The sequence below is a fragment of the Xylona heveae genome (assembly GCF_001619985.1).
Source record: "Xylona heveae TC161 unplaced genomic scaffold L228scaffold_1, whole genome shotgun sequence".
NCBI classification, from domain to species: domain Eukaryota; kingdom Fungi; phylum Ascomycota; class Xylonomycetes; order Xylonales; family Xylonaceae; genus Xylona; species Xylona heveae.
Window position 1 is genome coordinate 3,086,312 of NW_017264193.1, and position 27,204 is coordinate 3,113,515.

Genomic DNA, 27,204 nt, shown 5'->3' on the forward strand with positions numbered 1-27,204 from the left:
TTTAGCTTCGACATGAGCTCGTTGGACTCCGATTGACCTGTACCTTCGTATCAGCGTACCATAGAAAATATCCTTACCTCAGGCAGTAACAATATCAATTGTCTGCTTCTGCAATACCCAAAGTAAGTGCTGCTTCCTGAAGCTGAAGAAGTGTCTCGTCAATCTCGTCGCGCATGAAAAGCTAATTCGGAACATCGATAGGATCCCGACCTACTTATCCTGGACCAACGGACACAACGTATATCCTGTAAATAGAACAAATAGCCCGGAGCACCTCAAGGAAGCAGATTTCGATATATTGCTTCTTCGAAACAACTCGTACTGTCTATCAAGTTTTGCACTTGTCTTGAAATACGATTGATATCCCCGCCGCTTCCAAACGCACAACGCTCAACACTCCAGCGCCAGCGCCATGTCCTCTTTCTTACGAAGCCTGCCTGCGCGCGCGTCAGCCGCAAACACGCCTACAATCGCTCTTCAGTCTTCTTCAATCGCCATACGAACCACTTTTGCAGCACACGGAGCAGTATCTCGACAAGCCGGAAATGTCCTTGTCCTACGCGGTTCTCGTCGTCAGGCATCTTCGTCCTCAAAGACAAGCGCTTCGCAAGAGCCGTCAGCCCATGTACGCTTTTACTCCTCTTTTACTTCTCTGTTTCCCTTCTTTTTTATTACTCTCCGACCCCAAAGCCGCAGAAAGCGACATGCACATAACATGCAACCAGCTGTTTAACTTCTCCCCGCTCCCTCGCGCTAATTAAAAATGTGAACACCAACAGGCCAATTTCTACAAGCAATTCAGCCGCCCCATTGCCAAAGTATTCCTTCCCGCGGTCTTCACGTACCAAGCGCTCTACTGGTTATGGGTGAAGCTGGAAAAGGACGAAGTCAAGGCCGAGAAAGAGGGTACGTGAGCTGTGTTGCGCCCATTGGGGAGGCTTTCTCTTCACGAGAGGGACTTTCTCTACACAAAAAGGGCAGAACATTGATTGCGTTTATACGTGCTATGGTCATTCACAAAGCTAATCTTTTGTTTTTGGTGGATGTAGCTGAAATTTCTGCGCTGGAGAATAAACTGCGAGAAGTCACTGCTGAGAAGAAGCCATCGTCGTGAATGCGGTTGCGGGTTGAAGGATCTGCGCAGAAGTAAAAATGATGTAAAATAGGGGGAGAAAAAGTTAAGTAGCGCGATACCCATTTTCTTTTTCCTGGTGTTTCAACATATATCAAATACATATATTCTCGGCATCCTATTGTATAAATATGGCATGAAAAAAAAATGTAATACGGATATATGCGCAAGCTATGCTACATGTGGCAAGCTTATGCTAAGAACATACCGGCAACGAGAGAAACTGCCAGTGTCTAAAAATGCGACCAAATGATTTAGTGACAAACCCTCCTTGAACTTTTTTCTCCCGACGCTCAAACAAAATATATACCAAAAAAGAGGAAATATGATGATGACACCCCATATATGTACAGAATACAAAATCCCAACCGTAGAGAATTACATCTAAACCACAATCTTTTCGAAACTGTATTTGCCAACCTTCATACTCTTTAGGCGACCAATATCTCTGGCAGACCGCCGCATGACTTCGCCACCAGCGCCGACCTTGGTCTTGGAAATGGTCTGTTCGGCCTTGAGTCCGAGCGGGAGAACCTTGGAATTGGTATCATCAGTGTAGCCGCCGACGGGAATAGTAGTGATGGTGCCGGGAGCGACAGCACCAATTGACGCCTTGTAGGGCGTAGACCGAGTGAATGCGCTGGCGGGCGTAGCAAGAGGAGCATCAATCCTGGGCGTGGTAAATGCGGCGGCGGCGGCAGGGGTAGAAAGAGCTCCAGCTCCAGGAGGAAGCGACTTCTGAGGACCAGGGGTTGCGGGAGGACCACCGTGGGAAGTAGACGCACTGATTCGCTGCTGTTGCTTGGACGACGCAGGGACAGCTGTGGCATCGGCCATAGACTTGCCGTAGCGGAGCACCTCTGTCAGCAAGCCGCCGAGGTAGCTTGCTTCCTCGATGCCCTCGAGCGCGGCAGAGACTTCGGCCTTGAGGAAGGTGACGAGATTCTGGGTGCTGTTGGGGTCGTTGGCGCTTTCGGCAGAAGTGCCTGTCAAGGATGCGGAGTGGATCCAACCGACAGTACCAACGGCATCGAGGGCGCAGTTGAGAAGGCCACAGATGAGGCCGACGCCGCGATCTGAAGCAGTATTTGCGGGTTGTTCTCCGCTGCCCCCGTTCATGGGGTCATCTTCGTCAAAGCTGTCGACATAGCGCGAGGTCCAACCGCCAGTGGCCAACTCGAATCGAAGAAGGTGAATAAAGGAGAGAAGCTCATCAGCAGCGAGCTCCGACTTCAATGCCCGCGTTGTTGTTGCGGCAGGAAATTGGCATAGTTTCCGGAGCGAAACAGACAGCGCGTGTTCGCGGACGTTGGAGCCTGTTTCGAGTGTGGAAAAAGCGAGCCTGAGATCGTCTTCAGCATCATCTTGCGCATCCTGGATGGCAAGATCAAGTTGCTCTTCTTGGGTATCCTCGTGAGAACCATCCGTTAGTTGGAGAGGCTTCTTCTGGACCTCAGGGAACTGTAGACTGCGTAGAATATGCCGGATAACGTGCACAATGTCCTTAACTTCGAGAATAGTAGGACTGAGCAAAACGGCCAGGAGAAGGTGAAGTTCGGGATCGAATTCAACGAGAGAGTCGATAAATTGGCCAGAGGTTATCGAAGAGGATCTCTGGAAGGACATGGAAGGCGCTTCTTGGAGAGCAGACTCTACGTTTGCTCGTGAGAGGCTGCCAGTCTGGATAAGCCAATTGGCTACGTTGGGCGCGTAGAAGGCGATCCGTAGTCTCGGTCCAGTACTCTCGCGCTGATTTTCCAGATGACCATCAACGCTTTGGGAACTCGGCTCGTCGCTGATAGCAAACATTTTTCGTAAGGAGAATCGAATCTCCGCGATTTGCGCGGCGTGACGAGCTATCCGAGTCCCGGAAAGATCCCACTCTGGCAGATTCTTGGCTTGGCCCTCTTTGTGAGCCCCACTTTCCTTGATGGTAATACCAAGATGGTCAGCAAGGATATGCTCAAACTGTTCAACATCGTTGTCCTCCACACAGCGGTTCAAATCTGCTTGCCGCTGCCTCCAAGCCGGATCTCCGGCCATGACAGGGAGCAATTCGCCGAGCGACCTTGGCAGTGCATTGTTTGAGGACGAGCCGTGCAGTCGTTTGGACGACTTAATTCCTCGACCGATCGAGTCAATCAGGGAGCATTCCCGTCGACGCTTGCGAGTTCCAGGCGTATCATTACCTCCCACAACCACAGGGAAGCCGACCAGTCTGGTCCCGGCAAGTCCAACAACTAGATCGATATTGGAATCATATGCTAGAAGCTTGACAGACACCTTCGCTCGTTTCTGTCCAGCAGAACCTGCCTTCTTGCTTTCCGATGCGCCCAGCAAATCCTCCCCAAGGGCAACTGTACCCTGTACCGACTGGTACTTGAGGTCATAGACAGTCACGGCTCTTTGTGAAACCGCCATGCCCAAGGTTGGTGACAATCGCAAAAACGAGCTCATTTTGGAATCGTCAAGCTGCAGCTGGGTTGACACGCGAGGGACTGTACCTGAGAGGTCATAAATGGTTAGTTGACCCCCAGATAGGAAATACATTGTCCCTGTGCCCGCATGGAATGAGAATTGCGGTTCCCTCAGTATCATCCGGTCACCGTGCGGTCTAGGGAGCGCGTATTGAAGGAGACAATGCCCCGCTCCCGTCATAGCCAGTGTGCCTTTGTTGGACGACGCACGGATAGATACAATGTGCACAGATCTACCTTGCTCGGCTAGCAGAGCATCGTCTGCAGGCCGTGTAACCAAGATCAGTACAGAGACGGAAGCTCTGTCTCTTTCCGGTAGTTCGACAGCAGAGTTTAGCAATGCGATCACATCCTCTCTCCCTCTGAGTAACCCTTTGCACGCGGTATTTGCATCCGTGAGGAAGGCATACTCGACGCGCAATTGTTCGACTTGGTGGGAGTTTGATGACGATCTCTCTGCCGCGAACAGGGCATTCGTTGGCCTACTCCACCTTTGGCTTTTCAAATCTCCCGACAAAACCTCCATCTCTCCGTGCTCATGTATCACAAGTAAATCATGGCGTATCTCCGAAGATAAATCATCCGGAACGGCGGATACAACCTCCAGATGCACTATCGGACTCAAGTCTGTAGAAATGGCAAAGCTCGCCGTCGAGTAGGCGACAGCGGAGGTGGAGGACGAATTAGGCTTTGTCTCGGCAGTCTCGAAGAAGCAGGTCACTCGCGGCTTGGGATCTAACGTGGAGGCATATGTAAATCTGCGGGCAGCTGAGGAGGTTGTGGCCGAATAACGCGTAGAGCAGGGAGCGCAAGTTAATGATGTCTGTGGGGACAAGGCATAGGAAGTGAGGAGTTTCGACGGTTGCACCTATATCATGATTTAGTTTTCTAAGGACAATCAAGTTCCCGCGATCCATCGGCTCCTACCTGATAGATGTTGAGGCCCTCTCCGTCAATTCCCACAGCTAGCTCTGCCCGTTTTCTCTTCCTGGATCCATCACCCACAGTAACACTGGTGGCAAGGATTCGGTTGCCCGCTGAGCCCAAAGGATGTGGTAGATCAGCTAAGATATAAGGATTTTCCATCGTTGTCGCCATCACGGCCTATTTACTGGCAGTGCAATCGGAAGCCACTCCGTGTGAGTAGACGTTGGGCGAGGATGGTTTAACCTCGCAAGCTTATACGGAGCAAACAGTCGGCGGCGTGAGCAAATAGCCCAGAAAGAATTATCTTGAAATCTCTGGCATGAATTGATGCCTATATTATCGTGGTGGAGGTAGCGATACCACCTGCAAATGGGTGAGCTTTGGTAGATCACGAAGATCGAGACTTTTGGGATTTTTTGCGTTTTCGCTGTTATCCAGCGTATTTGTCGGCGTTGCTACAATTTCTTCGCCGATAACTAACTATACTTTATTTGGACTTGTAGACAAGAACTGCTCTGGATCTCACATAAGGGACGTACTAGAATTGCCGAGTTTGATTGGTTTACAGCCGAGAGCGGTTAAGTCAAGCGCTCCTCTTCTCTGCTCCGGTACGGGCGAATATTAGAGCCATTGTCTTCGTGCACTTAAATCTAATTGGAGACAGAATGCTTCTTTTCCTGTAAAACACCCGGTATAATTACGGTCCATGAACATCTTACATGGGTCCTGTATTAGTCTTCTATTGCTCAAGGCATCTACATCTTGGTACACCTCATAGGTAGAATTTAGAACTCCTGTATAGATTATAATTTAACCATTTCTAGATTGCTCTTCAAGCACGTGGTTTGTATCAGAATCAGAGTAGTAGGAAGCCAATTACTATGTTCAAGTTCAATGCTTAATTTCAGCCTGGGGCTGTACACTCTAATTGCCTTAGTTAGGTTAATGGAAGAAGTACCAAGCGTTGCCTACAGTATCTGTACTTCGATTAAGAGCAAAGTATAGAGTCTGTACCAATTGACAGGCTCCTTTTGTACTTGTGCAGATCTAAGAATTATGCCTGTCTATAAAGAAGGAGGGTATGCAGGCGCTTACGAGTAGAGTAATCGATCCTTGTCGCGACATTCAATTGGCCAAACCTGGCAGCTGTCAGAATACCTAGAATAAGGTGTATTAGTATGCCACGGAGGGGAAATGTAATAAGTATTAATATCTCCCGGCTCAGCTCTAATACAATATAATTATATCCTTTAGCCCTCCTGGCAATACACCTTTCCCATTCAAATACTACTTCGCTGGAACTAGTGCATTGCTATAATCTATATTGATAAAGAGCCTGTAAGTATTCTCAAAAAGACCAAAACCAGTGCTGACGATCGGCAGCAACTCTTCAAAGTCAAGCCCGTCGATTGCCGGAGGGAAAACAACATGTCAGCGGATGCTGCGCCACATATCAAAGTTAGCATTGCTGTTTATGTCGGAACACCCCTCGACTATCAAAAATACCGACATACTGCTCTCTGCTTCCGACCCAGCAATAGAGAAGCTCCCATGATCATCCATATCGTCGGGCCAAACATGGATTATCAGCTCGAAACAAGAAACAATTACGAGCCAACCAGTAGCAGAAGTTTTGCCAAAGAAGTTCCGGTCGGCTGGATTAGAACACCAATGACGAAGGCTCAACTGGCCCCTCTCATCTACCAAACACCCATCAACAACACAAGCCGGGAATTTAACTGTCAGACTTGGGTTGGTGACGTTCTGAGAAGATTGGTGCAAGCAGGGTACTTGACGCGAGAGGACTGTGAAAATGGCATAGATGGTATGATTGATGCTACACTGGAAGCAGGGGATGAATGAATGATTGGGTCCGCATCATATGTGGAAATATGTAAGAATTGATGCATGTAGTGGTGAAATTTATGGGGTGAACAGCAGCAGGAATAATTGTGTTAAGGACGCTGCCATCTCAGGATAGCTTGGTGATAGGCTAGTTCGGTATCATAAGATTGAGGAAATATTCTCCTGGCATAATTCTTCCAATCTCGGTTTTTGCAAGGCCGTTCAAAGAATTTGATGTAATCCCAGTACTCAGGATACCAACCAGCGTACTCCCAATCCAGCAATCCCGTTATCTGGCCGTCCTTGACCAAAATATTGTGTTGTGACAGATCGCCATGTGAAAAGACAATGCGATGGTCGCTACGAAGTTGTTGGCTTAGCGCATCACGTATGGGATCTGGAATTGTCTTGACTAGATCAAAATAGAACGAGTTGAAGCTTGCCTCATCCAAGAACGGGCCACCGCGATAGTCAGTGTACTGTCGGCAGTCTTGTGCCGTTTCACCAGAACAAGATCCGATGAGCCCGTTCGTCCAAGGAACAGACCGCATCGTTGTCAAAATCTCTCGTAGCTGTTGGCAGATTTCGTCTTTCACCTCGGCCGTCATGCTGGGCCAAACTGACTCGAGGTTTTCGCCGGGGATGAAATCCATTCGGATGCTGGCTTCTCCATCGGAAGGGTCACTTCGCGCTTCATACACCCGAGGGACAGGGAGGTGTAAATTTGCTGCTAGATCCAGTGCTGACTGCTCATCAAGGTTGATCCGCCTGCCCTTCTTAATGACTGTATTATCGTGGTACTTTTTAACGATGCATCCGGACATCTCGTGCAGGATTATGACATCTGGTGAGTAACGTTAGGTACTGTAATAGGTTGTTATTTAAAGTGGATATTTACCTTGTGTATCTATCAAGTCATTAGGCTGTGGTGTGTCCATGACTGCCTTGGGCTAGCGGGCAAGAAAAGAAATCACCGGGAATGAAGGCGAAAGGCCTGGTGCTCCTATAGTGTTGGATGTGCTCATGAAGAACGGTGCCCAATTTACATGTTGATCCAATGCTAATCGTCAAGCTATTTGACTTCGGTCTAACGAGGTTGTCGTCGCGCGCGGCCTGGCCCGCGCTGGCCAGCCGGCAGTAGCTCTTCCTACCTACCCCTCGTACCGGAGTTTTACGGCGGATGTTAACAAAGCTTCGCGCATTAAAATTGGCTCGGCGTACGCTAAACCATGCAAACAATGCCCACGAGATAAATCCTGCGGCCCTTCATTGTGATCTCTCCTTTACGTTTTGGGAAAGGTTTTTGATATTGTGTAAATCGCATGGCATTCATAAAACTTCATACCTGCTCCCATCTGTGACATGCTCGTTTGACAAATGGAAACAGATAAAACTAGTAGCTTGGCTCGGCGCAGGCTGTCCCGAAGCTCTTCATCCTGCAATGAACAGAGCCCAAAGATATCAAATAAGTTCCCCATTATGTCTCTACTGCATCATGGACCCGTGATTCGGTTCGGTTCGGGGCAGTTCACGGCATCAAGTCTATCTATTTAAACCAGAAGAAATGCTATAAGCTCAAATTCTGTTCTTGACATTCCAAATATAAATCAGCCGACAACCGCCAGCCATTGAAAGACAGTAGGCGCCCCCTGACTATCGACAATCGCATGTGCATTGAATACATAGACGACAATTTCTATGAAGAAATTCTTCAGAAAAAATAACCTTCTGACTACGGAGTATATCCTGCCAGCGAATATTTTCCCTTAGATCCTCCACACAAGCCATCCGGCATTTACAACAAACACTTTTCATCGAGTGTGCAACCTCCAGATTCCATGAAAATTTGCAGCTGCCTTGGAATCAACGATCCAGACGAGGCGAGACAACATTGCGGGTGTGTGTCGCCAAGTCCGAAGTGCCATCATGGGACATAATCAATGATTTCGTCACCAGGACTGACGAGTGCAAGCCCTTGTCGGACAAAGATAGAGTCTGTGATCATGATCGCCGAGGCTATATTGTCGCAAGATAGTTAACTGCGCCCTGTGCGTGTGTCGATTATTTGATGGTTGCACGCGCCGGGAAGACGTCGACCAGAGCGGCACTATTTCGTCCTAGAAGCTCATTGTCCATCAAATGATGAAGAATGTGGCCCTGAAGAGAGTTGTTTCAATTGCTATGGTAATTTAGAGGTCAGGCTGAGAGATATTTCTTGATCATTTATATGACTGCCTATTCTGGACTGAAATTCGTTGATTGAGAGCCGAGGTTGAAGCGCTCTCCAACTGGAAGTATAATTTCATCGGACTCGTGCCCACGCTGTTCAGTGGAAATCAAATTGTCAAACAGAATTTGGTGATCCAATGAATTGAAGTTACCAATATTCAAGGGAGCTGAAACAGCAGATGCTTGAGGATGGAGCGAGCGAGCTACGTCGCGAAGTGACTCGAGGGACGCCAGAATCGGCGGAGGGTTCGATTCAATTATGGTGAGATATTTCTCGAACATAATATTGATTTGAGCCCACGCTCTAGCCGCATATGGAGTGTCGGGAACTGATGAGAGATGCAAAAGCACTATGGCAATCGCCAGAAGAGGTGGATCGGTGCAAAACACCCACACCCATCCCGGATTTGTCACTTCTGCTTCGAGGGAAGTGATCCTCTCGAGGATTTCAAGTGCACCTAGGAAATTTCTGCACAAAATTCTTAGCCTCATTGTATTCCGAGAAGATGGGTTAGATTATCAAGCCAAGGCAGAAAGAAAATTGGCTCGCAAGGGGTGCTTACTGTAGCCTAAATTCTGATGTACTTTGACCGAATCGGATGTGTGCTTGCCCAGCCATCAGTCGTAATGATGCGAAGTCAATTTCCATCACAATATAGGCAAAGCTCGCAAGGGGTTTCAATTCGTCATCAACATCGACAAAGAGCTCTCTGGCTGCCTGGAGACCAGTCTCGATGTGGGAAATCAATTCTTCATAGGGCTTGGTTCTCAAATTCTGCCGGAGAGGGCACAGGACGGCCAGGGTCTTCCGCTTTGAGAGGATAGGAGTCATCTGCGAGAATACGCCTGTCTCTTTGGGCGCATCACTCGGTTTGGCAAGAGGACTAGTATTCCAAGCGCTGTCATTAACGTTCTCTGGAAGGCTTGTATCCCAGGCAAAGCTCAACATGGAGATTGCGCCTTGCAACGTAATTGCTTTCTGGTCCAAGAGGATCAGTTGATTCCACAATCTTCTCCGCCACTCCGCTACCCAACTGGAATACGTAAAGTAGGAGGGATCCTTATGCAGGCCAAGGCGTTGCGCAATGCGCGCTGCGAGTCCAATCATCGATGTTGCTGTCCGATAGTATCCTCTTACGAAAAGAAAAACCTATAAGCCGATAGATTATTAATATGCGAATTATCAAAGCGATTAAGTCTATATCCAAGTGAACGTGGCAGGAGAGTTCCTCGGAATTGGGAATTATTCCCCAAGCAACAAAGGGCCCGACTCACCAAATAAAACAAGAAGGCCTGGAAGACCGGCAGCTTGTTACTATTGATGAAATCGACTTGACGTAGGGCGAGTTCCTGAGCCTCGTGGAATTTGTTTAATAGCCAGTTCCGCTCCACTCCAAATATCCGCATGACATCGGGAGGGTGCAGGCTCGTCACAGCCAAACCATACATTGAAAACAATAAAGCATTGAAGGAAGCGGGCTGGGAAAGCCGTCCCAGCCGAAATTTTGTTAAATCAGAAGAGAAGGCCCCTTCGTTGAGCATTCGCACAAAAGGATTTACATTATCAAAGAATGTTTTGATGAGGAAATCGGCCTCTGTGTCGGCTGGTTGATATGTCGACAGCGTAGAAAAATCACCAAGCGTGATCCCCAGGTACAATTGTGACGCCTCTTTGGGCCCGTCGGCATACTCTTCGGCCTCACTAAGTTCAAAAAACGTATCGCGAAGCTGCAGAAGAGAGTGTAAGAAAGAAATTATTCATCTTCAGCCCGGATTCAGAAGTCTGAATCCGTACGAAAAAGGGTCGCTTACTTCTGGAAACAGCTCAATCCAGTGCATGTAGTAATCGTAATGAACCGAAAAGTAGGTTCCCAGGATCTGGCGACCACAATGACACTCCAACACAGTGGACGACTGGTCTGTCGACTTATTTACCGCAGGAGAGCTAGCAGCGGAGGCACTACTATCAGGAGTGTTAGGGTCAGCCCAATTAGAAGCATGAAGCAATGCCGTCACAGCGTTTAGCTGTGCTTCAAGCTGGGCTACACGGTCCTCTAAAATGGAATTTGGTACTAGAACAGTGTTGGTAGAGGCATGATTGTTTTCCCTATAAGAACAGTCCAGGCCGGCCTTTCGACAATTATCACAGGGCTTTAGCTTGTTGCACCTGATCTTCCTCTGTCGGCATTGGGCACATGGTGGAGTCCGCTGCGGCCCAGTACTAGTAGGCGTCATCTCCATCAAGAATGGACCTTTTACACTGTGGGAGGTGAACAGACCAGGACGTTTCAAGACGAAGCAACCAAAAATGACCAAAATTTTATGATTCTGATTAAGATATCATTACTTCCGTTAATGATAGAGACTCCAAAGTGTTTGGAATCCAGCTATTTTAGCAGAGAAATAAGCATTCTAGTTAGCACGGCGTAGGATTCTACGGTTTGTTAATCCATAGCACGGGTATTTGTGATTAGTGATCTAATATTCCTGTTCGGGACTAGCACGAAATGTGCAACACAGGAGATCATGTCTGCTCATTCACCATCCAATATTTTATACCCTAGGTCTAAATGCATGATAGAGTTATTCTTTAAATTATTATATGATTGGAATTCGTGTTGTATTTTCTGATTGCCATTATTATTTGCTTAGAAGATTTCTCTAGGAGAATCAAACGTTCCAAGTACGTCGCATACTCGATAAACCTTGGACAGAATAACATCCCAACAATAAAATCACATGATATTACAGAAAATATTAGTTATGATATTTTCTATCTATCAATTATCAAAATTCATATACTATTGCTCGTTGTTAAAAAGTCTATGACAAGACATCATCCCCTGTCAAATCGATGTCGGGTAACTTTTCGCGTCTTGTACTGTAACTGCCAGCTTTAAGTTGTCTCCGGCTCTAGAAAGTGTATGACTCAAGGTCCTCAGTAATATGCTCCACCATCGGTTTAGCAGTAGCTTTGAATCCGAGCGCTTCAGCTCGGTCGCCTTGCACAAGCATATTGGATCCTAGAAGTTTAGGGATTTCTCCCTGGCCTGCCTGCTCGAGAGGCACGCTGCGTGGTTCCGGGGAAGAGAAGACACCCTTTTTATGCAGTGTTTTGGCCAATGCCGTGGCCAAGTCCTTCCAGGAAACTCTCTCTCCATAGATGATATAGTACCGGCTTTCTGCAGAACCAGTAACCTCTTGAGTCACTGCTACATCCACAATCTTCAGAATAAAATTAATAGCGTCATTTATGTGAATCTAGGGTGTCGAAAGTCAGTAATGATCAGCGGGACATGGATCATATTTGACTTACTACGCTGAGGACCGCACTACCTTCACCCACATATGGGACAAATCCAACAGACTGGGCATTTCCGGTAAGGATTTTATATCCAATACCTAGCGAAGGCAAGGGTCCCTCGGCCGTTCCGTAGGTCAATGCCTGGCATACGATAAAGGTATTGATGCTGCCCTCATTTCCAGCATCCAGGATACTAGTACAGTCAGTTCTCAGCCCGGGCTCAACATCTCTCGACGTGTTGCTTACAGTCGATCCGCGGCTCCGTTGAGCATGCTCGAGTTGACTTGTTTGATATCATCCTCATTTGCATCCTACTCAAAACCGTTAGTTTGAAAAGTTATAACGGGATCCCCAGATGGGAGGAGGTAAAGCCATCACTTACATTCCAAACTTTGCTAGTTGTGCTGAACTTTCCATCTGTTCGATGGTCGATGAAATTTCCACCACCACTAACGTGAATGAGGGTTCCTTTCTTTGAACCTTTCCTTTGCTTCAAACCTTCAATAATTGCTTTGGACAGCGTAGGGTCAAATGAGGATCCAGCATTGATCACAATGTCATGCTCAGCAGCCAGAGCACTGACTTTGGGTGCCTCCTCGAAGGTTCCGTGTTCAATTCTGTCTGCATGCACAACATTGCGAAACCAATCGTCCGCCACGGGATTCCGGAAGTACACAGTAAGGGGCCAGGCAGGATATATTTCCTTTAGCTGTCGCGAGAGCGAGGCTAAAGTAGCGCATGTCAGATGCGTCACAGATGTTGCAAGGAACGAATAAGAAATTACTCACCTCCCACCATTCCCGTTGCACCGACCAAAAGAACAGAAGGCATTGTGTCGTGCGTAATAGATTTATATTGGACGCTTGAAAATAGAGCTTCGTTTGTATGTTGTAATGAAGATGTATTTCACTTGTATAATATCGTAGATACAAAAAGAAGCTCCATCATTGCAGAAATATCTTCTGCTATATATACGTGATGTTCGCTCCTTTCAATTTCTAAAACAAATCAGACATATTGTCACCTTTGGTCACGACAAACAGCCAAAATCGATTAATTATTACAAACAACAAACCTATGCAGTAATCTGATTACATTTGTCGCCGCTCCCCAGGATTGCACAATAAGAACAGCGACGTAAGCTTCTTTTAGCGCCGCCGAAATCAGCGAAGCTAGGGGATTTTAAGCGCAGGTAGGGACCCTTTCCACTAATGGCGAACGCACCTATCGGCGGCTGATAAACCACATTCGGCTCCCAGTCTGTCAAACTGCTCTGCTAGATTAGCGCCGCCGAGAAAGATATTGACGGTCCCTCGGTCCGGATGCGAGGGTATAGGTTGGATTATGCATTGTCAACCCGCCGATTGTAATCAGTGACATTTCTAAGACAATGATGAAGTGAGTCCTGTAGCTTGGAGATCGAAAGCTATTCAGTATTTTGGTATGCTGAATTTATTAATACCACACAAAAATATATACATAAATCCGCAGGTAATGGCAGAACGCTGGCTATCCCGTAGCAAGAGAAAAGACTTAAAAGGGGGCACCGGAAAAGTTCCACGAGTACGCAATACCTGTGGACATGGACATTGGATCTTACGCGACGGCGCGAGGCGAAGAGTACCTTCGTTTGATCGAACCAACCTGAGATTGCAAGATGGTTGGCGATCGATCCCTCGAGCAGTGACGAAAGGCAAAGGCGAGTGAAAGCGGAACAGCCGATAAAGGGGCCTTCGAATCTGACAAAGAGGCAATTGCAGAAATGCCTGCGGTAACAACAGCGCGTTTGAGAACCGAAAGAGCTGATACAAATGTGATCTTCATTTTATAAATTATACTGGGAAAAAATTTTTCTAAATGGGGTTATATTTGGATAATAAAAGACATTTATGAGGGTCCACATATGGGATGGATATTTTTAAATAAAGTTATATTGAGTGTCTACACAGACCGTATTCAACCCCAATATCAAGGCAAAGTAAGAAAAATAATAGAAAATGTATCTCGGCAGCGAGCCACACACCTAAGTGGCCTGACCAGTCAGAAAGTCGATATTATATACCTAGTATTCTATTACAGCTTTTATCTCAACGACAATGACGAATTAAGAATAGATATCTCACTTGGACCTGGAGAATCAAACCAGATTGATGTCTAAATTAAAATAAGTCTACTTGACCAGGTTCTCGAAAATGAGAACCGTATACAAAAATTATGCAAACGGAAAAATCTTTCTCAGAATAAGTAAAATCTGTAAGCTCTATTCTTTGCTTATATTTATTATAATGAATATAAAATTTTTTTAAAGCTTTTAGAAAATCAGGTAAATGACTGTACATAGATAAGGTACCTACCTTAAGTTAGCTTAAATACAGAAATCAACATACCTTGGACGATCCTGGGGGCGATTTTGTACGGTACTTTTATTTTGTATCGTACCACACGGCATCCACCTCTGTTTAAGTGTGCCGCTTGTCGCTCTACGCCTCAGCTGGTTTCGCCAGCCAAAACAGGTGTTCTGATGGAGACCAATCCTGAAAGCCTCAGGTGCAGAGTCAGGAACCGCAGAAGATGGATAATAAAAATCTTGGATCAGATATCAACGATCGTCATACACTGATGAATTTTCCTGGCAATAGGCAAGAAGTAGACACTTTCCAGAAGCCAAGGTAGTTTTATATGTCAGGTAGGTCTAAGCGAAAAAGAGTGATAAGATCACGTGCTGAGCTCGGTTGTTCTTTCCATTAGCTACAATATTGACACTGTACCTCTGTGCACTCTCGGAACTACCCAGGGTAAGGTTGATAAGGTAACAACGAAAGCACCTATCGGAGTACGGTACTCGTAGTACTCTGTAGGATCGCCGTCAAGGCGCCCCCTTGGTCGAGAAATTCGTTTCCAACCGACACCGTCTTTTCAAAGCCAAGCCTTTGCTAAGCCCATGCTAAACAATGATCTGTTCTGTAACCCGATAGTCGGTAAGGCAAACAGGGCATCGGGATGATCATCGCAAGCACAGACCGAGAAATCCTTCTCATTTCTTTGTAGCCCTATTACGGATGGACGTGCGTGATCGGTTGATTGAAGCAAGACACTCTCGAGTAATTTCATGGCAGTCACTTTTCGTAATGTATCAATTCCGCAATTTGCCGAAGAAATTATCAAATCGGGCCACGCACTGATTCTTGGGATATCACTGGAGGGTCACTTGAGGGTATTGTAGAGCAACCCTTCTCACTTTCGTTCAAAACCGAAGGTCCTGAGTTTCACCGATTCGGAATCTCGCTCAAAAAGAAATGAGTAAGCGGGTCCTTGGTCACATTTTTTTCTCCTCCGGCGCATGAAAGCCCTGGTCACTTACTACGTAGCTGGTCTTTGGCCCACTGGGCGTTTACAGTGGCGTCTTTCTCATTGCCTTATCCACGGTGTGCCTGAATGTACAGAGGTATCTCCAATATTTTATCTGACAAGGGAGCCCCATCAGACACGGCTCACTCTACGCGTTATGGCATCTGATTGGACCATTGCGGGGATAGTGGAGCGCCCCATAGATGGGGCATATCAAGAAGGAGAGGCTCCAATATCTTCTGAAACACTGGTACGCCGTCTGAGCGGGAACTTAAAAAGAGCGGATAATTATTGAAGGCTTTCTGTGCAAGGATCAAGAAGCGGGCAGCAAATGACCATGTCGCCGGTCCCACATGGCAACGGGCATAATATCCTTTGACCGCTTTGATCGACCCCCGGCACACGTCCTGCATTGGGTGCCGAGTAAGTACAATACAGTACAGTACAGTACTGCACTGCACGGTAATCATGAGACACGAAAATCTCGGAGATCAAAGGAAGGGGGTTCAACAGCGCGTTATTGCAGTTCGGGCCCAATCTGCAACCCTCTCACGGCACAGCAAATGGAACCGCAGGAGAGCGAAGTAAATGTATGGGAGACTTCAGGGTCTGAAACCACCAACGGCCGGACGTGCATCGAGATAGCGACCCCCTCATTTATCTATCATTGATCGCCACTTCAAGCTGCCTTTTGTAACGTACTGTACCTGACGAAAGTGGTTGACCTTACGGCATGGCTTGCGCATACCCCTGCACCTCCGTGGGTCATTTTGGCGGTGGAGGCGCTATCAAGTTTTTTCCTTTCTCCATTTTGCGCTCTTCTTCCCTTTTGGGCCGAAAGCATTGAGAAACGAATGATCAGACGGAGAAGACATCCAACTGAAACGATGACTATCGCATCTCGGTCCGTCTCCCGGAGCTTACTTGTAGTCTAAATTATCGGACGGGCGAGACCATGTGAGCTTCCGCGCTTCTGCCGCTTTGGCGCACATTGTGCCGAAACGGAATGTATGAGGAGGAATCCACAAAGGAGTCCACAATGGAGCGGTAGCCAGGGAGCCTTTAGACCCGTCATTTTCCCAGCCGTATGGGCTGAAATGTGAAACATGAGGAAGCCTCTGTCAACCCACGATAGCGGTTAGTCATGACCAGGGTTAGGAGTTTGTATGTCCATATCTGTCTATGTGGCGCTCTCCCCTAAGATTGAGGTGGTCCAGAATCGTGAGCAGTGAATATTAGCTTCACATACGATCCACTCTAGGACTCTTGCCCTGACGGAAGGCATGTCAAGAAGGGAAGGACCCCAATGATTTCCATCAACCGAAAGGTAACCTGAATTCCGCAACAGCAACCACCTGCAGTGCAGTGGTCATTCACAACGCTCCTTTAGTCTTTCTCGTCTTTCCGTTATTGCTGCTCGGTCTTTTTCAGTCTTGTCTTTCACTTCCCATCCACGCCTTCAGTTTTCATTCTTTCTCCACCTCACGCTCCTTCACTTCATCCTTGCAGTCGTGGTGTCGTTCTCACCTTGACTCTTCCATTCCTTCTTACCACCACTCATTTTTGCGTGTGCTCTGCATGCTTTGAGCTACAAATACAGCCCAGCCACTCCTTTAGACAATCATTCACGATTCCACTTTCTTTGCAGTTCACCTCTGAGAGGGACTTCCGTTCTTTGATTCGAGGGCTCTGTCTTTTGCAGTTGCCTTGTTAAGATCGACTGAGTCGACATTACCTCCCCTACCCTTTAGCTTGAATCTGTTGCAGACCAAGATGTTGTTTACCTACATCATCTTCGCTGTTCTGGCGCTGGTCAGCCACACGGTTTGGGCTGCGCCTCCCAAAGCTGTGTTCGCCCACATGATTGTAAGTATCTCACTTGGGCTGCTCTACTGCTATACAACAAGCACGTATTAACCTGGATATGTAGATGGGCAACAGCGACTTGAATGATTGGCTTGATGATATCCAAAAGGCCAAGGATGCCCACATCGACGCCTTCGCCATGAATATTGGTGTTGGCAGCGATCAGAATCTGCCTTCTCTGCAGGCCGCATATCAAGCTGCTAACCAAATTGGCGGTTTTGGTCTCTTCATCTCTTTTGATTATATGGCCAATGGTGCTTGGGATGCTGGTGACGTCGTAAACTTGCTGAACACGTTCAAGGATGAGCCTTCTCAGTTCAAAGTTGATGGCATACCTCTCGTCTCAACTTTCGAGGGTGCTAACAATGGCGGTGACTGGACCTGGATCAAGCAGCAGCTTGACGTTTACTTTGTCCCTTGCTGGTCAACCCTCGGTGCCGCTGACGTCGCTCTCGATTCCAACGTGGATGGTGGCTTCAGCTGGAATGCCTGGCCTGATGGTGCCAGCGACATGGAAAGCGTGTTTGACAAGGCGTACATCGAAGCGCTGGGCGACAAGTCTTACATGATGCCAGTGTCTCCTTGGTTCTACACCAACCTTGCCAGCTATGAAAAGAACTGGGTCTGGCGTGGCGACGACCTGTGGTTTGATCGCTGGCAGCAAATCATCGAGCTCCAACCGGCCATGGTCGAAATTATTTCCTGGAACGATGTCGGCGAGTCTCATCACATTGGTCCCATCCGCTCCTCTGGTGTCCCAGAAGGAGCGTGGTATGTGGACGGCATGGACCACGAGCATTTTCGCGATGTGCTTCCCTACTTCATTGATCAGTACAAGAATGGCAACTCGACTGCCCCCACGGTCGACAAGGAAGGCATCACCTACTACTACCGAGTGACCCCGGCCGATGCCTGCTCAAATGGAGGGACCACTGGGAATGATCCCGCGTACCAAGCGACGGTTGATCCGAACCTTGTGGTGCAAGACAATATCTACGTTGACGCGCTGGTGAGCTCTCCCGCCTGGGTTACTGTCCAGATAGGCAATAACCCCCTTCTTACTCTCCGAGCCATGCATGCGGGCGTCAACCACTTTTCCGTCCCTTTCAGCGGCCAGACTGGCAATGTCACGGTTGGCCTCTACCGTGACGGCACGACACTCGCCCAGGATACAGGCTTAGCCATCACCACCGACTGCCCCAATGGTATGACCAACTACAATGCTTTTGCGGGCGGTAGCTTCTGAAGCCAACATTGAGAGCCTGGCCTGGCTTCAAGGTGCAGTACCGGGCGTGGCTAGGCATACACTATCGTGGATCGATTCTTCCCCAGAACCTTTGGGTTGAAATACTTCGCTTCTTTTCGCTCCTTTCTTTTTACATTTACCTTCCATCTGTCTGCGACATGTTCTTTCTTTTACTTCATCTTTCGACAAATCCAAGCAGGACTTGATGGATAAGGTCGAATTTGTTGTTTTTTTCTCCCCTTTGTGCATCGCGAGTGAACTCAAGTTTCATTCTCCCTGCACAATTTCTTGACGTTTGAACGAGAGACTTAACGAAGTTGTACGTAACTGCCTCAGATTGTACATGCTGTACATGTTTCACGCGGCTTTTACCTAAGGAAGTTGTGCCTCTGACTATCTGCAATATAAACTACGTTAAAAATATCATCTCAATAGCCTAAAGGACTTGTGAAACAATAGGGAAATGTTTGGTGACCAAACAAATTGATGGCCTGACGTTAAAACTGAGCTGCATAAAGCCAAGAGGAATCTAAGACAATATACCGAGCGCATGCTGAATTACGGAGTAAGTTAGTAGATCCTGGATGGACTCCATCACGTGACTCATTTTGTGTAACTGCCCTTATATGAGTATTGGTGAGCTCTGGAATAAGTTAGAGAAGGCATAAAAAGCCAGGCATGCTGAACCTCTATCTAAGCATGAGAATTTCTCCTCTACAGCCCGACTAATTTTGTGTCGATGATAGTACTCGGAGAACATTAACTTAGTGCTTGAAGATAGCTGATTACTCATTCCTTCACAATTGTGACAGCTGTGTTTGTACGTTCATGTAGCTCTGTGCAACCAATCCCGCAAACTACAGGTCATGCTGCAGTCGAGAGGTTTTACAAATCATGACTGCTTGCATTTTCACCATTGAACGCCGGGAAGATCGCCTGTCATCGAGATGTTGTCCTATATCCATACGGAGTAGTGCGAACTGCCATAATTGGCAGGCAATGTTGTATTGCCTGTAGTAAGACAAGCGACTTTTCGCGAACGCGTCTTTTCCTCGATGACGCGCGACCCCTGTATCATTATCGTGAGGTCCTTGGCTAATCCCAATTTGGTCACCAACTTGGTCTGTTTAACACTGCAGCATTTGAAGCCTTGACTTCGAGCTTGGAATTGCAGCTTGGACGAGGACGGATAAATAAATAAGATATTGCTAGGCCACCAAAAGCATGTCACTATTATACTTTAAAGTCCAGAACTGCTTCGAATCATCCTGCTGAACAGCGGGTGATTGCAACACCGAACCGCTGCCTACTATCTCCTTAACCCTCGTCTCAGAGGCCACAATACCGTTCAACCTTACCTGGGATGTCATCTTGGATGTTATAGATTGGAATTCAATGGCCGTCATGGTGGCGCATGAAGGGCCTAAGATTGCACCTGAGCCTCCTTTGCATCCGTTCTTCAGCAGACCGCGCTGTAGGTTGCCCTCGCGCCCGTCATGTCGATGTTACATCTTCAAACTCCCCACAGCAATGGGAGCTGCCTTGACTAATTTATAAAGCTGAAATATTAGGTGAAACAATCGCCAATCCCAATGAGCCTCCAATCAATGTTCGAAAGCTACCACATGCAACACAAACAAATGATAACTCTCGGCTCACAACTCTCGACCCAGACCCGAATGCATCTCGGAGTAAGCGGCGCAAAACGGAGGATTTGGAGGAACAGAGTGTACAATTGGCGTCAGGACCTCTAGGGGTTGACAGTACCAAAAGCTCAGAGGAGCAAACCAAAAATCCAACGTGCTGCTCAAAATTGCCGGTCCCTGCCAACCTGCAAGCGTCTTCTTCCCAATTTATCGCTTCAGTACCTGCGTCTACCACATCAATGATGTCTTCAGCTTCAGAGAAAAAGTGTGATGAAGGCTCGATCGAGGGGCCTGAAAATGTCACGTCTGAGACGTTCAAGTCGTTGCCAGCGGTCTCTCAAGGTGATTTTGATTCGCCACAACTCTTGGCGTTAGCAGCATCGCACTCACCTCATGTTGTGGAGACTGCAAGCGGGGCAACAATGAACTCGCCTGGTCAACCTCAAACTTCCCAGCCTCTTGAGATCTCGTGTCATAAGGATGTGCCAGCTACCAATTCACCGCCTCGAAAGATGCTGAAGCTCAATTCGCGGGGGACTTTCAGTTCCCCTGTTTCAGGATCCACTTCAGCAAATGTTGTCGCAAATCAAAAGGCTCGGACCAAAAAGGGGACACGTAAGGCACAAAATAGTCATTTTCTCGTGATCATCAAATACGGATCCGATAGAGATTCGCGCACGGCAACTGGCAAAAAAATTGAATATATATTATGTGGCTCTTCAGTTTCGCCGCCGCCGCCGCCGCCGCCGTCATTGCCACTGACATTGACTTCCGAATCCTTGCAGATAGTGACTAAACAGCTCGAATCGGCGAAGCCAACGCACCCTTTCTTCTTGCAAAGTGGACGGCAAAGAACACGCGCCGAGGAAAAGCCGTCCCAAACGATATCACAAGAAGGTACCAAAACTTCGTTACAAACGTTGAGCCCGACAAATATCAAGGCTCACAGACCAGAGTCGGAAGGGATCCTGCCGCCACTTTCCTCAAAGAAACCCGCATCTGTAACATATGTATCTGGGAGCGGGTCATTTAGAGCTGCGAAGAATCGAGGTCTTTTAGAGGCTGCATGGCCATGGAAAGATGTTGTACATGTACGAGGCTTGGATGAGCAACGTCCATTCTCTCATGCTTCTGTCGTCGCCACCGATATGCCTTTGCGAAGCGAAAGGAAACTGAAGCAGTCCGCTGTACAGGTAACAGAAAGTGAGGACTTGCTATCAAATCTCTCTCGCGATCTCGATATCAATTCCGCAGAGAGGTCCTTGCAAGAAACTCATGACAATCTCGATGACAATTTAGCCATACTTCGTTTGCCGAGGCGCGAAATCATGACGGGATTGGAACTGCAAAGAGCCGTTGATCAACAGCTCGAAACAAAATTCCTTCTGTCACAAACCGAGGCATCTGCCTCAACCGACACAGAAGATGCACTCCATGCAGCCCAAGCGCAGCCCAGGCCTGCGCATCCCGCACTTCGCTTCATTTACCAGAATATTCCTACCTATCTTGGACCATTCGACAAAGCCGCATGCGAGACACATTCGTGGGTTCAAAAGTATGCGCCGGGATCTGCGGAGCATGTTTTACAGTCTGGGAAGGAGGCGCTTGTTCTTCGAGAGTGGCTTCTCGGAATGACCGTCCAGTCGACCGTCACTCCGTCCAGGCTTCCTAATGAAATGAGCTCTTCCAATTCAAAACGCTCTTCAAATGGGATATCCAAGCAACAGAGGTCAAAGAAGAAGCGGAAGAGGGATGACGAGCTCCAAGATTTCATTGTGTCTACCGACGAGGAGGGGGACCAAATGGACGAACTCACTGATCCTGAGGATGATTTTCATTGGCAGCGGCCCTCCAAGTCAGTCATCAGAACATTTGAGAGAAGCGTTGGCAGTCGTGCCGCGGGGGAGCCAGTGAAAGTGAGAAATGCAGTTATTATCAGTGGGCCCCATGGATGTGGCAAGACTGCGGCTGTATATGCCGTTGCTAAAGAACTTGATTTTGAGGTTTTCGAGATCAATTCTGGAAGCCGTCGAAGTGGTAAAGACATCCTTGACAAGGTAGGAGAAATGACAAAAAACCACCTTGTAAATCATCCACGGGAAGCATCAAAGAGCGGTCCGACAGCAGTCATGTCCGAAGGCACTGAAGAAAGCACGACAATCCATCAAGGAAGGATGACGTCCTTCTTTGCACCTAAAGGTCGAGAATCTACTCAAGCAAAAGACAAGGCGCCCAAGGCAAAAGGAAATCCGGAGAGGCACCCAGAGCCACAACAATCTCAACGTTCGCAAAAGCAATCCTTAATTTTGCTGGAAGAAGTCGACGTGCTCTTCGAAGAGGACAAGCAGTTCTGGCTCACAGTACTCACTCTAATTTCTCAATCAAAGCGACCTGTCATTCTGACCTGCAATGACGAATCTGTTCTTCCAATTGACGCCTTATCCCCCCATGCTATTCTTCGTTTTAAGCCGCCGCCGGAACACCTTGCGCTCGATTATTTGTTGCTACTTGCGGCCCGTGAGGGCCATCTTCTTCAGCGTAATGCAGTCCATGCACTCTACCGTGCGCGGAATTCTGATTTCAGAGCGGCCATCGCGGAACTCGATTTCTGGTGTCAAATGGCAGTGGGTGACCGAAAGGGCGGGCTGGAATGGATACCAGATCTGAAACCCAGCCACGTTCGATCGAGTTACAGTCTCTCACCTTCACGAGTTGTTAGCACGAACACTTATCTCTCAGGGATGGGTTGGACAGGGCGGGATTACGTCCATGAGAATGGCGAAGATTCTGTCATGAGTAAGCAAGAGCTTATGAAAGAGGCATGGGACAACTGGCAGGCGGACCTTTTGGAGTGGAAACAAGCTGTCGGCTGTCAGCACAATGACCAGAACGCGGCTCCATCCAAAGATAATGCTTCTTCCGCAGTCGAGAATCTAGCCTCATTGAAATTTCTGGAGGATTATGCAGAGTATTTGAGCGCCGATGATGCCTTCACTGGAATTGGCTTTGGAACAGGTCATGAGGTAATCCTTTTCCTTCAAGGTTCTTTTTTGAGGGACTCAAAGCTAATTTTACCAAGTCCTCGGTCGATGCAACTCTGCCGTCTCTCACAGATAAAGTGCGATCGAACTACATTGAAGGATCGAGCTTACTTCAAGCTGGGCCCATCACGGATTTTGCTAATTTTCTACCTCAAATTCGGTATTACGTCGCGGCAACTGCGGAAGAGGTTTTCCTTGCACAGTTACAGAAGAATGGTTTTGAAACTCGATATTTCACTGCTGTTGATGAGTCTTCCACCATATATCTAGTATCGCATTTGCGTGAGATAAAGGATCAACAAAAGCTTGTCCATCGATCGGATCTTTCAAAGGCATTTGATCCGATATCAGAGCCCCCAAATGCGAATCAGTCTACTGCACAGTCTTATGCCCTTCAAGCGTGCTGCTTTGATGGGACTTTTCGACTAATTATTGAAGAGATCGCGCCGTTCGTTCGGGCCATAGTCTCATTTGACTTGCGCTTAGAAGAGCAGAGGCTCCGTCTCAGCAGCTTGCTTTCTCAAGGTGGGACGGACAGAAAAAGACTTCGCACCACAAGGTCTAGTCGATCAGCTCTCGAAGGAGGAGTTCGCTCCCTTACACGTCGCGACAGATGGTTTACTCAGGAGCTTAATCCTAATCTTGTGCTAAAGACTGGCAGCTCAATCTGGCGTGATGCATGCGCACTCGCTTATAGGACTTTTGACCCAAGCTTAGAGGGCGACAACAGTGATATAGGCAGATCATCCAGACGTGATTCTGACAGCACAGTGACAGAATGCAGTGCGTGATTGTCCCAGACACATGGACAAATTGCGGCACGATCCTAAGTGCATGAACAAGATGCGCTGCTGAATTTTTTCGATCTATAAAATGCTTCATTCATAGGAATCTGGTGGAAATTGGACGAGTTTGAATGGATATTACTTGAGCTCATGGATACCTGTATTGATTTATTTCCTCCGAGCTTTGGTCAGCCACATGCAGCGTATCAGCCATATTTTAGTTGTAGCTTTGGGCATATTTATCTAGAAATGGAAACAGGTTTAAAGCGACCAAAATCTTCATTCGCTGTCAAGAAATGAGCATGTTCTTTGCATTGAAGTTCACAGCTTTTTGCACCTGATTTGGAGCTAATTCGGACCAGAATTGTTCACCGGTCATCCTCAAAAAGAGGCACTTTGCCCTTCTTGAATGACTTCTTTTCACAAAGCTGTCTAACAACAAGCCCTCCAACCAAAGACCCACAATTTGTCCGACGTAGGATAAATATCAGCGAGGCACAAAGATGAATAAAAATGAATTTCTATCTGCAAATCCTGGAATCGTGTATAGGTGGGATCGGCTCATGTGAAGATAGCTATACTTTTGAACGCGGAGGAGCTCTGTCGCTAAAGAGAGCTTGAAGCAATACACGCGAGGCGGCAGTGCCACCTCGGGCCCATGTCATCATCCGAGCAGTCAGTTGAGCTCCGTTTATTATTGTGCTTGCGCCATTAGTAGTTACCCGCCTCCCTCACTGACAAGGACCTACCTTATCGGGAAGAGCAATTCGTGGAGCCTGCTTGATCAAACCAGAACCCGCCCTTTCCATATCTTAAACATTACAGTCTTTATCAGTGTGACCGTTGACATCGTTCCCAATGTCCCTCTTCGGGACTTCGCCGGATGAACCGGCATTTGGAAACTCACAATCAAACCTCCGCTCTTCAATCTTCGGCGACGAGCCGGCGTCTGGGACCAGCTCGTCATTATTTGCAGACGAGGACACAACCATTGGCGCTGCACCATGGGGCATTCCAACGCCAAAAAAGGCTGCACGAGCTGAGCTCGTGAAGACACTCTTGCCCGCCGCAGAAGTGCCTGAGAGCTACATTGACACCTTCGACCAGCTACTAGAGAACGGTGAATGTGTTGGAGCAGGGATCAGCTTGACTGGAGTCAAGAAGATACTTGAAAGTAGTGGGCTTGCCGCTTCGACGCAGGCTCGGATACTTAACATTGTTGTACCAGGGGGCCAGGAGACGGCATCCGGGCTAGGACGAGGAGAATTCAATGTTTTGCTTGCTCTGATTGCTATAGCTCAAGAGAATGAAGATGAAGATGTCACTCTGGACAGTGTGGATGAGCGACGGAAGAGTGAGTGTGATTCGCCTTCTCAGAAGAAAACGGAGAGAGGGCAATCTTTATGTTTTAGCAAATATGAATGCTGACACAACATATGGGACATCAGACCTTCCAGAGCCTGCTATATCTATTTTACAACAAGTTAAAGCTTCTAAAGCTTCCGGCGTACAAGGACCTGTCCAACCACAACATTCGCGACCCGTTACTCCGCCTTCCAAACCTTCTGGCCCTCTGGAAACTCCGCCGGCGGAACGGCGCGCTTCAGCTCAGAGAGCCTCATCCTTTCCCGAATCCGATCCTTGGGCGAGCCCTGGACTACACAGGGACCATTCTCATGTCACAGATACTATTGATCCCAATAGCTCGAGGGAAGTTGGTAATGGAGCTGCGGAGCCTTCCGGGGCGGAGAGGGCTCTTCGTTCAGAGGTAGAAGAAGAGAACACGCCTGGTGCAAACGGTACCAGCCGAGGCAATACATTGCGCTCCAGTGGTGGGTGGGGTCCTAACTCCGAAGACCCTTCAGAAAATACGTTTGCCGACCCTGGATCCGGGGCACTGGGTGGCGGAGGCTTCGGTGCCACTATCCCGCGCATTGATGCCAATCCCAACTCCGAAACATTAGGAAGGTCGCTTGGAGGAGGCAAGGTTTACTCTGGCGGGGTCCAAGAAACCGTTACCATTGAACTGCTTCCGGAGAAGGAGGGCATGTTCATGTTCCGACATCGCAACTATCAAGTCTCGAGTGTACGGCGCAATACCAAAGTCATTCGACGATATAGTGACTTTGTTTGGCTTCTCGATTGCCTCCAGAAACGTTATCCATTCCGTCAGCTACCTCTGCTCCCGCCAAAGAAGATTGTTGGTAAGTCTAGCCTACTACATGCAAATATATCCTCCCTGCGAAACGGTAACTAAGGACTCATGTGCGTAAAGTGAACGGCAATCATATATTGTCCGATATATCTTTCTTGGAGAAGCGCCGTCGTGGGCTTGTTCGCTTTACAAATGCTCTGATCCAACACCCGGTTCTTTCTCAGGAGCAACTGGTTATAATGTTCCTTACAGTTCCTACGGTAAGCCATGACGGCGGCTGAGGCGTAGAGGTATGGAGAACTAATAAGAAAATATAGGAGCTCACCGTGTGGCGCAAGCAAGCTACAATATCGATCCAGGAAGAATTCATTGGCAAAGTGCTACCCCCGGAACTTGAGGATTCGCTTCCCGCTACGCTTATGGAGACATTTGATACCGTTCGTTCAGGAGTCCGCCGTTCGGCAGAGATTTATATCAATCTCTGCACTTTACTTGAGCGTCTGATTCGGAGAAACGAGGGCATTGCCGCCGACTGCTTGCGTTTCTCGCTTGCTCTGCGATCGTTGTCTGAGGCGTCATCTAGTACATATGCGATCGACACCAACGATGTTCCGCTTCTCAACGAGGGAATAAAATCGACCGCTAAACATTTGTCCGCGAGTCAGAGCCTGCTTGAAGACGAGGGCAGGGCGTGGGATGAGGGAGTGCTTGAGGATTTGAAGAGGCAACGAGACGGACTCGTTAGCATGCGAGACATGTTTGACCGTCGGGACAGATATGCAAAGGACAATATACCCACTCTTGAGCGTCGTATTCAAAACAACGAAAGTAGATTGATAGCACTGAGGAACAAACCGGATCGAAAGCCCGGTGAGCTAGAAAGAGTGGAGGATGCTATTGTCAGGGTGCGGTGACCTGTCCCGTGACGGCTGTGATTTCATTCGCTAACGAAGATTGTATAGGACAAGCAATCCATCATTGACCAGCACGCTAGAGGAGTCTTTATAAAGGAGTGTATTCGTGATGAGATCTTCTATTTCCAAAGATCGCAATATCACGTCAGTCGCCTTCACCAAGACTGGAGCCAGGAGCGCGTTAAATATACCGAGCTGCAGGCCGACAATTGGCGAAGTCTCAGCGATGAGCTCGAGGGCATGCCTGTGGGGGAGTGAATCTCCTTCAATCTTGACGCTAATTTTATTC

General features: G+C 47.8%; 9 protein-coding genes across 9 annotated transcripts; 5 read left to right on the top strand and 4 right to left on the bottom strand.

Annotated features, from left to right (window-relative positions):
- The first annotated feature begins 43 nt into the window (after positions 1–43).
- Positions 44–1,138, top strand: L228DRAFT_258266 (hypothetical protein). The gene is made up of 4 exons (XM_018334066.1): positions 44–122; positions 202–625; positions 780–906; positions 1,023–1,138. Exons 2-4 carry the CDS (start codon positions 413–415, stop codon positions 1,112–1,114), a joined length of 432 nt encoding a protein of 143 aa, XP_018192466.1. The 5' UTR covers positions 44–122; positions 202–412; the 3' UTR covers positions 1,115–1,138.
- L228DRAFT_258267 (hypothetical protein) lies at positions 1,111–4,980 on the bottom strand. The gene is made up of 2 exons (XM_018334067.1): positions 4,537–4,980; positions 1,111–4,477 (listed from the first exon to the last, which is right to left on the bottom strand). Exons 1-2 carry the CDS (start codon positions 4,705–4,707, stop codon positions 1,517–1,519), a joined length of 3,132 nt encoding a protein of 1,043 aa, XP_018192467.1. The 5' UTR covers positions 4,708–4,980; the 3' UTR covers positions 1,111–1,516.
- Positions 4,981–5,770: 790 nt separating this feature from the next.
- Positions 5,771–6,682, top strand: L228DRAFT_243458 (hypothetical protein). The gene is made up of 2 exons (XM_018331692.1): positions 5,771–5,874; positions 5,920–6,682. Exon 2 carries the CDS (start codon positions 5,965–5,967, stop codon positions 6,397–6,399), a length of 435 nt encoding a protein of 144 aa, XP_018192468.1. The 5' UTR covers positions 5,771–5,874; positions 5,920–5,964; the 3' UTR covers positions 6,400–6,682.
- L228DRAFT_265263 (kinase-like protein) lies at positions 6,492–7,319 on the bottom strand (the record flags this gene model as incomplete). The annotated part of the gene is made up of 2 exons (XM_018334672.1): positions 6,492–7,225; positions 7,280–7,319. The coding sequence occupies 2 exons, from the start codon at positions 7,317–7,319 to the stop codon at positions 6,492–6,494; spliced, it is 774 nt and encodes a 257-aa protein (XP_018192469.1).
- A 1,297-nt stretch (positions 7,320–8,616) lies between these two features.
- On the bottom strand, positions 8,617–10,845 carry L228DRAFT_265264 (hypothetical protein; the record flags this gene model as incomplete). Its single annotated transcript, XM_018334673.1, has 4 exons — positions 8,617–9,079; positions 9,174–9,760; positions 9,886–10,338; positions 10,423–10,845. The coding sequence occupies 4 exons, from the start codon at positions 10,843–10,845 to the stop codon at positions 8,617–8,619; spliced, it is 1,926 nt and encodes a 641-aa protein (XP_018192470.1).
- Positions 10,846–11,416: 571 nt separating this feature from the next.
- On the bottom strand, positions 11,417–12,986 carry L228DRAFT_258271 (NAD(P)-binding protein). Its single transcript, XM_018334068.1, has 5 exons — positions 12,703–12,986; positions 12,297–12,640; positions 12,161–12,225; positions 11,927–12,107; positions 11,417–11,871 (listed from the first exon to the last, which is right to left on the bottom strand). The coding sequence occupies exons 1-5, from the start codon at positions 12,743–12,745 to the stop codon at positions 11,524–11,526; spliced, it is 981 nt and encodes a 326-aa protein (XP_018192471.1). The 5' UTR covers positions 12,746–12,986; the 3' UTR covers positions 11,417–11,523.
- A 4,049-nt stretch (positions 12,987–17,035) lies between these two features.
- Positions 17,036–18,374, top strand: L228DRAFT_265266 (glycoside hydrolase family 71 protein; the record flags this gene model as incomplete). The annotated part of the gene is made up of 2 exons (XM_018334674.1): positions 17,036–17,128; positions 17,193–18,374. 2 exons carry the CDS (start codon positions 17,036–17,038, stop codon positions 18,372–18,374), a joined length of 1,275 nt encoding a protein of 424 aa, XP_018192472.1.
- A 1,180-nt stretch (positions 18,375–19,554) lies between these two features.
- Positions 19,555–24,106, top strand: L228DRAFT_21658 (hypothetical protein). Its single transcript, XM_018330122.1, has 3 exons — positions 19,555–19,848; positions 19,934–23,043; positions 23,100–24,106. Exons 1-3 carry the CDS (start codon positions 19,770–19,772, stop codon positions 23,850–23,852), a joined length of 3,942 nt encoding a protein of 1,313 aa, XP_018192473.1. The 5' UTR covers positions 19,555–19,769; the 3' UTR covers positions 23,853–24,106.
- A 598-nt stretch (positions 24,107–24,704) lies between these two features.
- Positions 24,705–27,173, top strand: L228DRAFT_265268 (sorting nexin Mvp1; the record flags this gene model as incomplete). Its single annotated transcript, XM_018334675.1, has 5 exons — positions 24,705–25,200; positions 25,295–26,050; positions 26,122–26,261; positions 26,319–26,906; positions 26,964–27,173. The coding sequence occupies 5 exons, from the start codon at positions 24,705–24,707 to the stop codon at positions 27,171–27,173; spliced, it is 2,190 nt and encodes a 729-aa protein (XP_018192474.1).
- Positions 27,174–27,204: the final 31 nt, after the last annotated feature.

Bases quoted from the DNA above. Each gene is read 5' to 3' on its own strand.
- L228DRAFT_258266 (XM_018334066.1), top strand. From the start codon at position 413: ATGTCCTCTTTCTTACGAAGCCTGCCTGCGCGCGCGTCAGCCGCAAAC. The intron at 626-779 runs GTACGCTTTTAC...GAACACCAACAG, and splicing joins CGCAAGAGCCGTCAGCCCAT to GCCAATTTCTACAAGCAATT. The intron at 907-1,022 runs GTACGTGAGCTG...TCATTCACAAAG, and splicing joins AGTCAAGGCCGAGAAAGAGG to CTAATCTTTTGTTTTTGGTG.
- L228DRAFT_258267 (XM_018334067.1), bottom strand. From the start codon at position 4,707: ATGGCGACAACGATGGAAAATCCTTATATCTTAGCTGATCTACCACAT. The intron at 4,478-4,536 runs GTAGGAGCCGAT...ATCATGATATAG, and splicing joins AGGGCCTCAACATCTATCAG to GTGCAACCGTCGAAACTCCT.
- L228DRAFT_243458 (XM_018331692.1), top strand. From the start codon at position 5,965: ATGTCAGCGGATGCTGCGCCACATATCAAAGTTAGCATTGCTGTTTAT.
- L228DRAFT_258271 (XM_018334068.1), bottom strand. From the start codon at position 12,745: ATGCCTTCTGTTCTTTTGGTCGGTGCAACGGGAATGGTGGGAG. The intron at 12,226-12,296 runs GTAAGTGATGGC...GGTTTTGAGTAG, and splicing joins CAACTAGCAAAGTTTGGAAT to GATGCAAATGAGGATGATAT. The intron at 12,108-12,160 runs GTAAGCAACACG...TGACTGTACTAG, and splicing joins AACGGAGCCGCGGATCGACT to TATCCTGGATGCTGGAAATG.
- L228DRAFT_21658 (XM_018330122.1), top strand. From the start codon at position 19,770: ATGGCCGTCATGGTGGCGCATGAAGGGCCTAAGATTGCACCTGAGCCT. The intron at 19,849-19,933 runs GTAGGTTGCCCT...TAATTTATAAAG, and splicing joins GTTCTTCAGCAGACCGCGCT to CTGAAATATTAGGTGAAACA. The intron at 23,044-23,099 runs GTAATCCTTTTC...AATTTTACCAAG, and splicing joins GCTTTGGAACAGGTCATGAG to TCCTCGGTCGATGCAACTCT.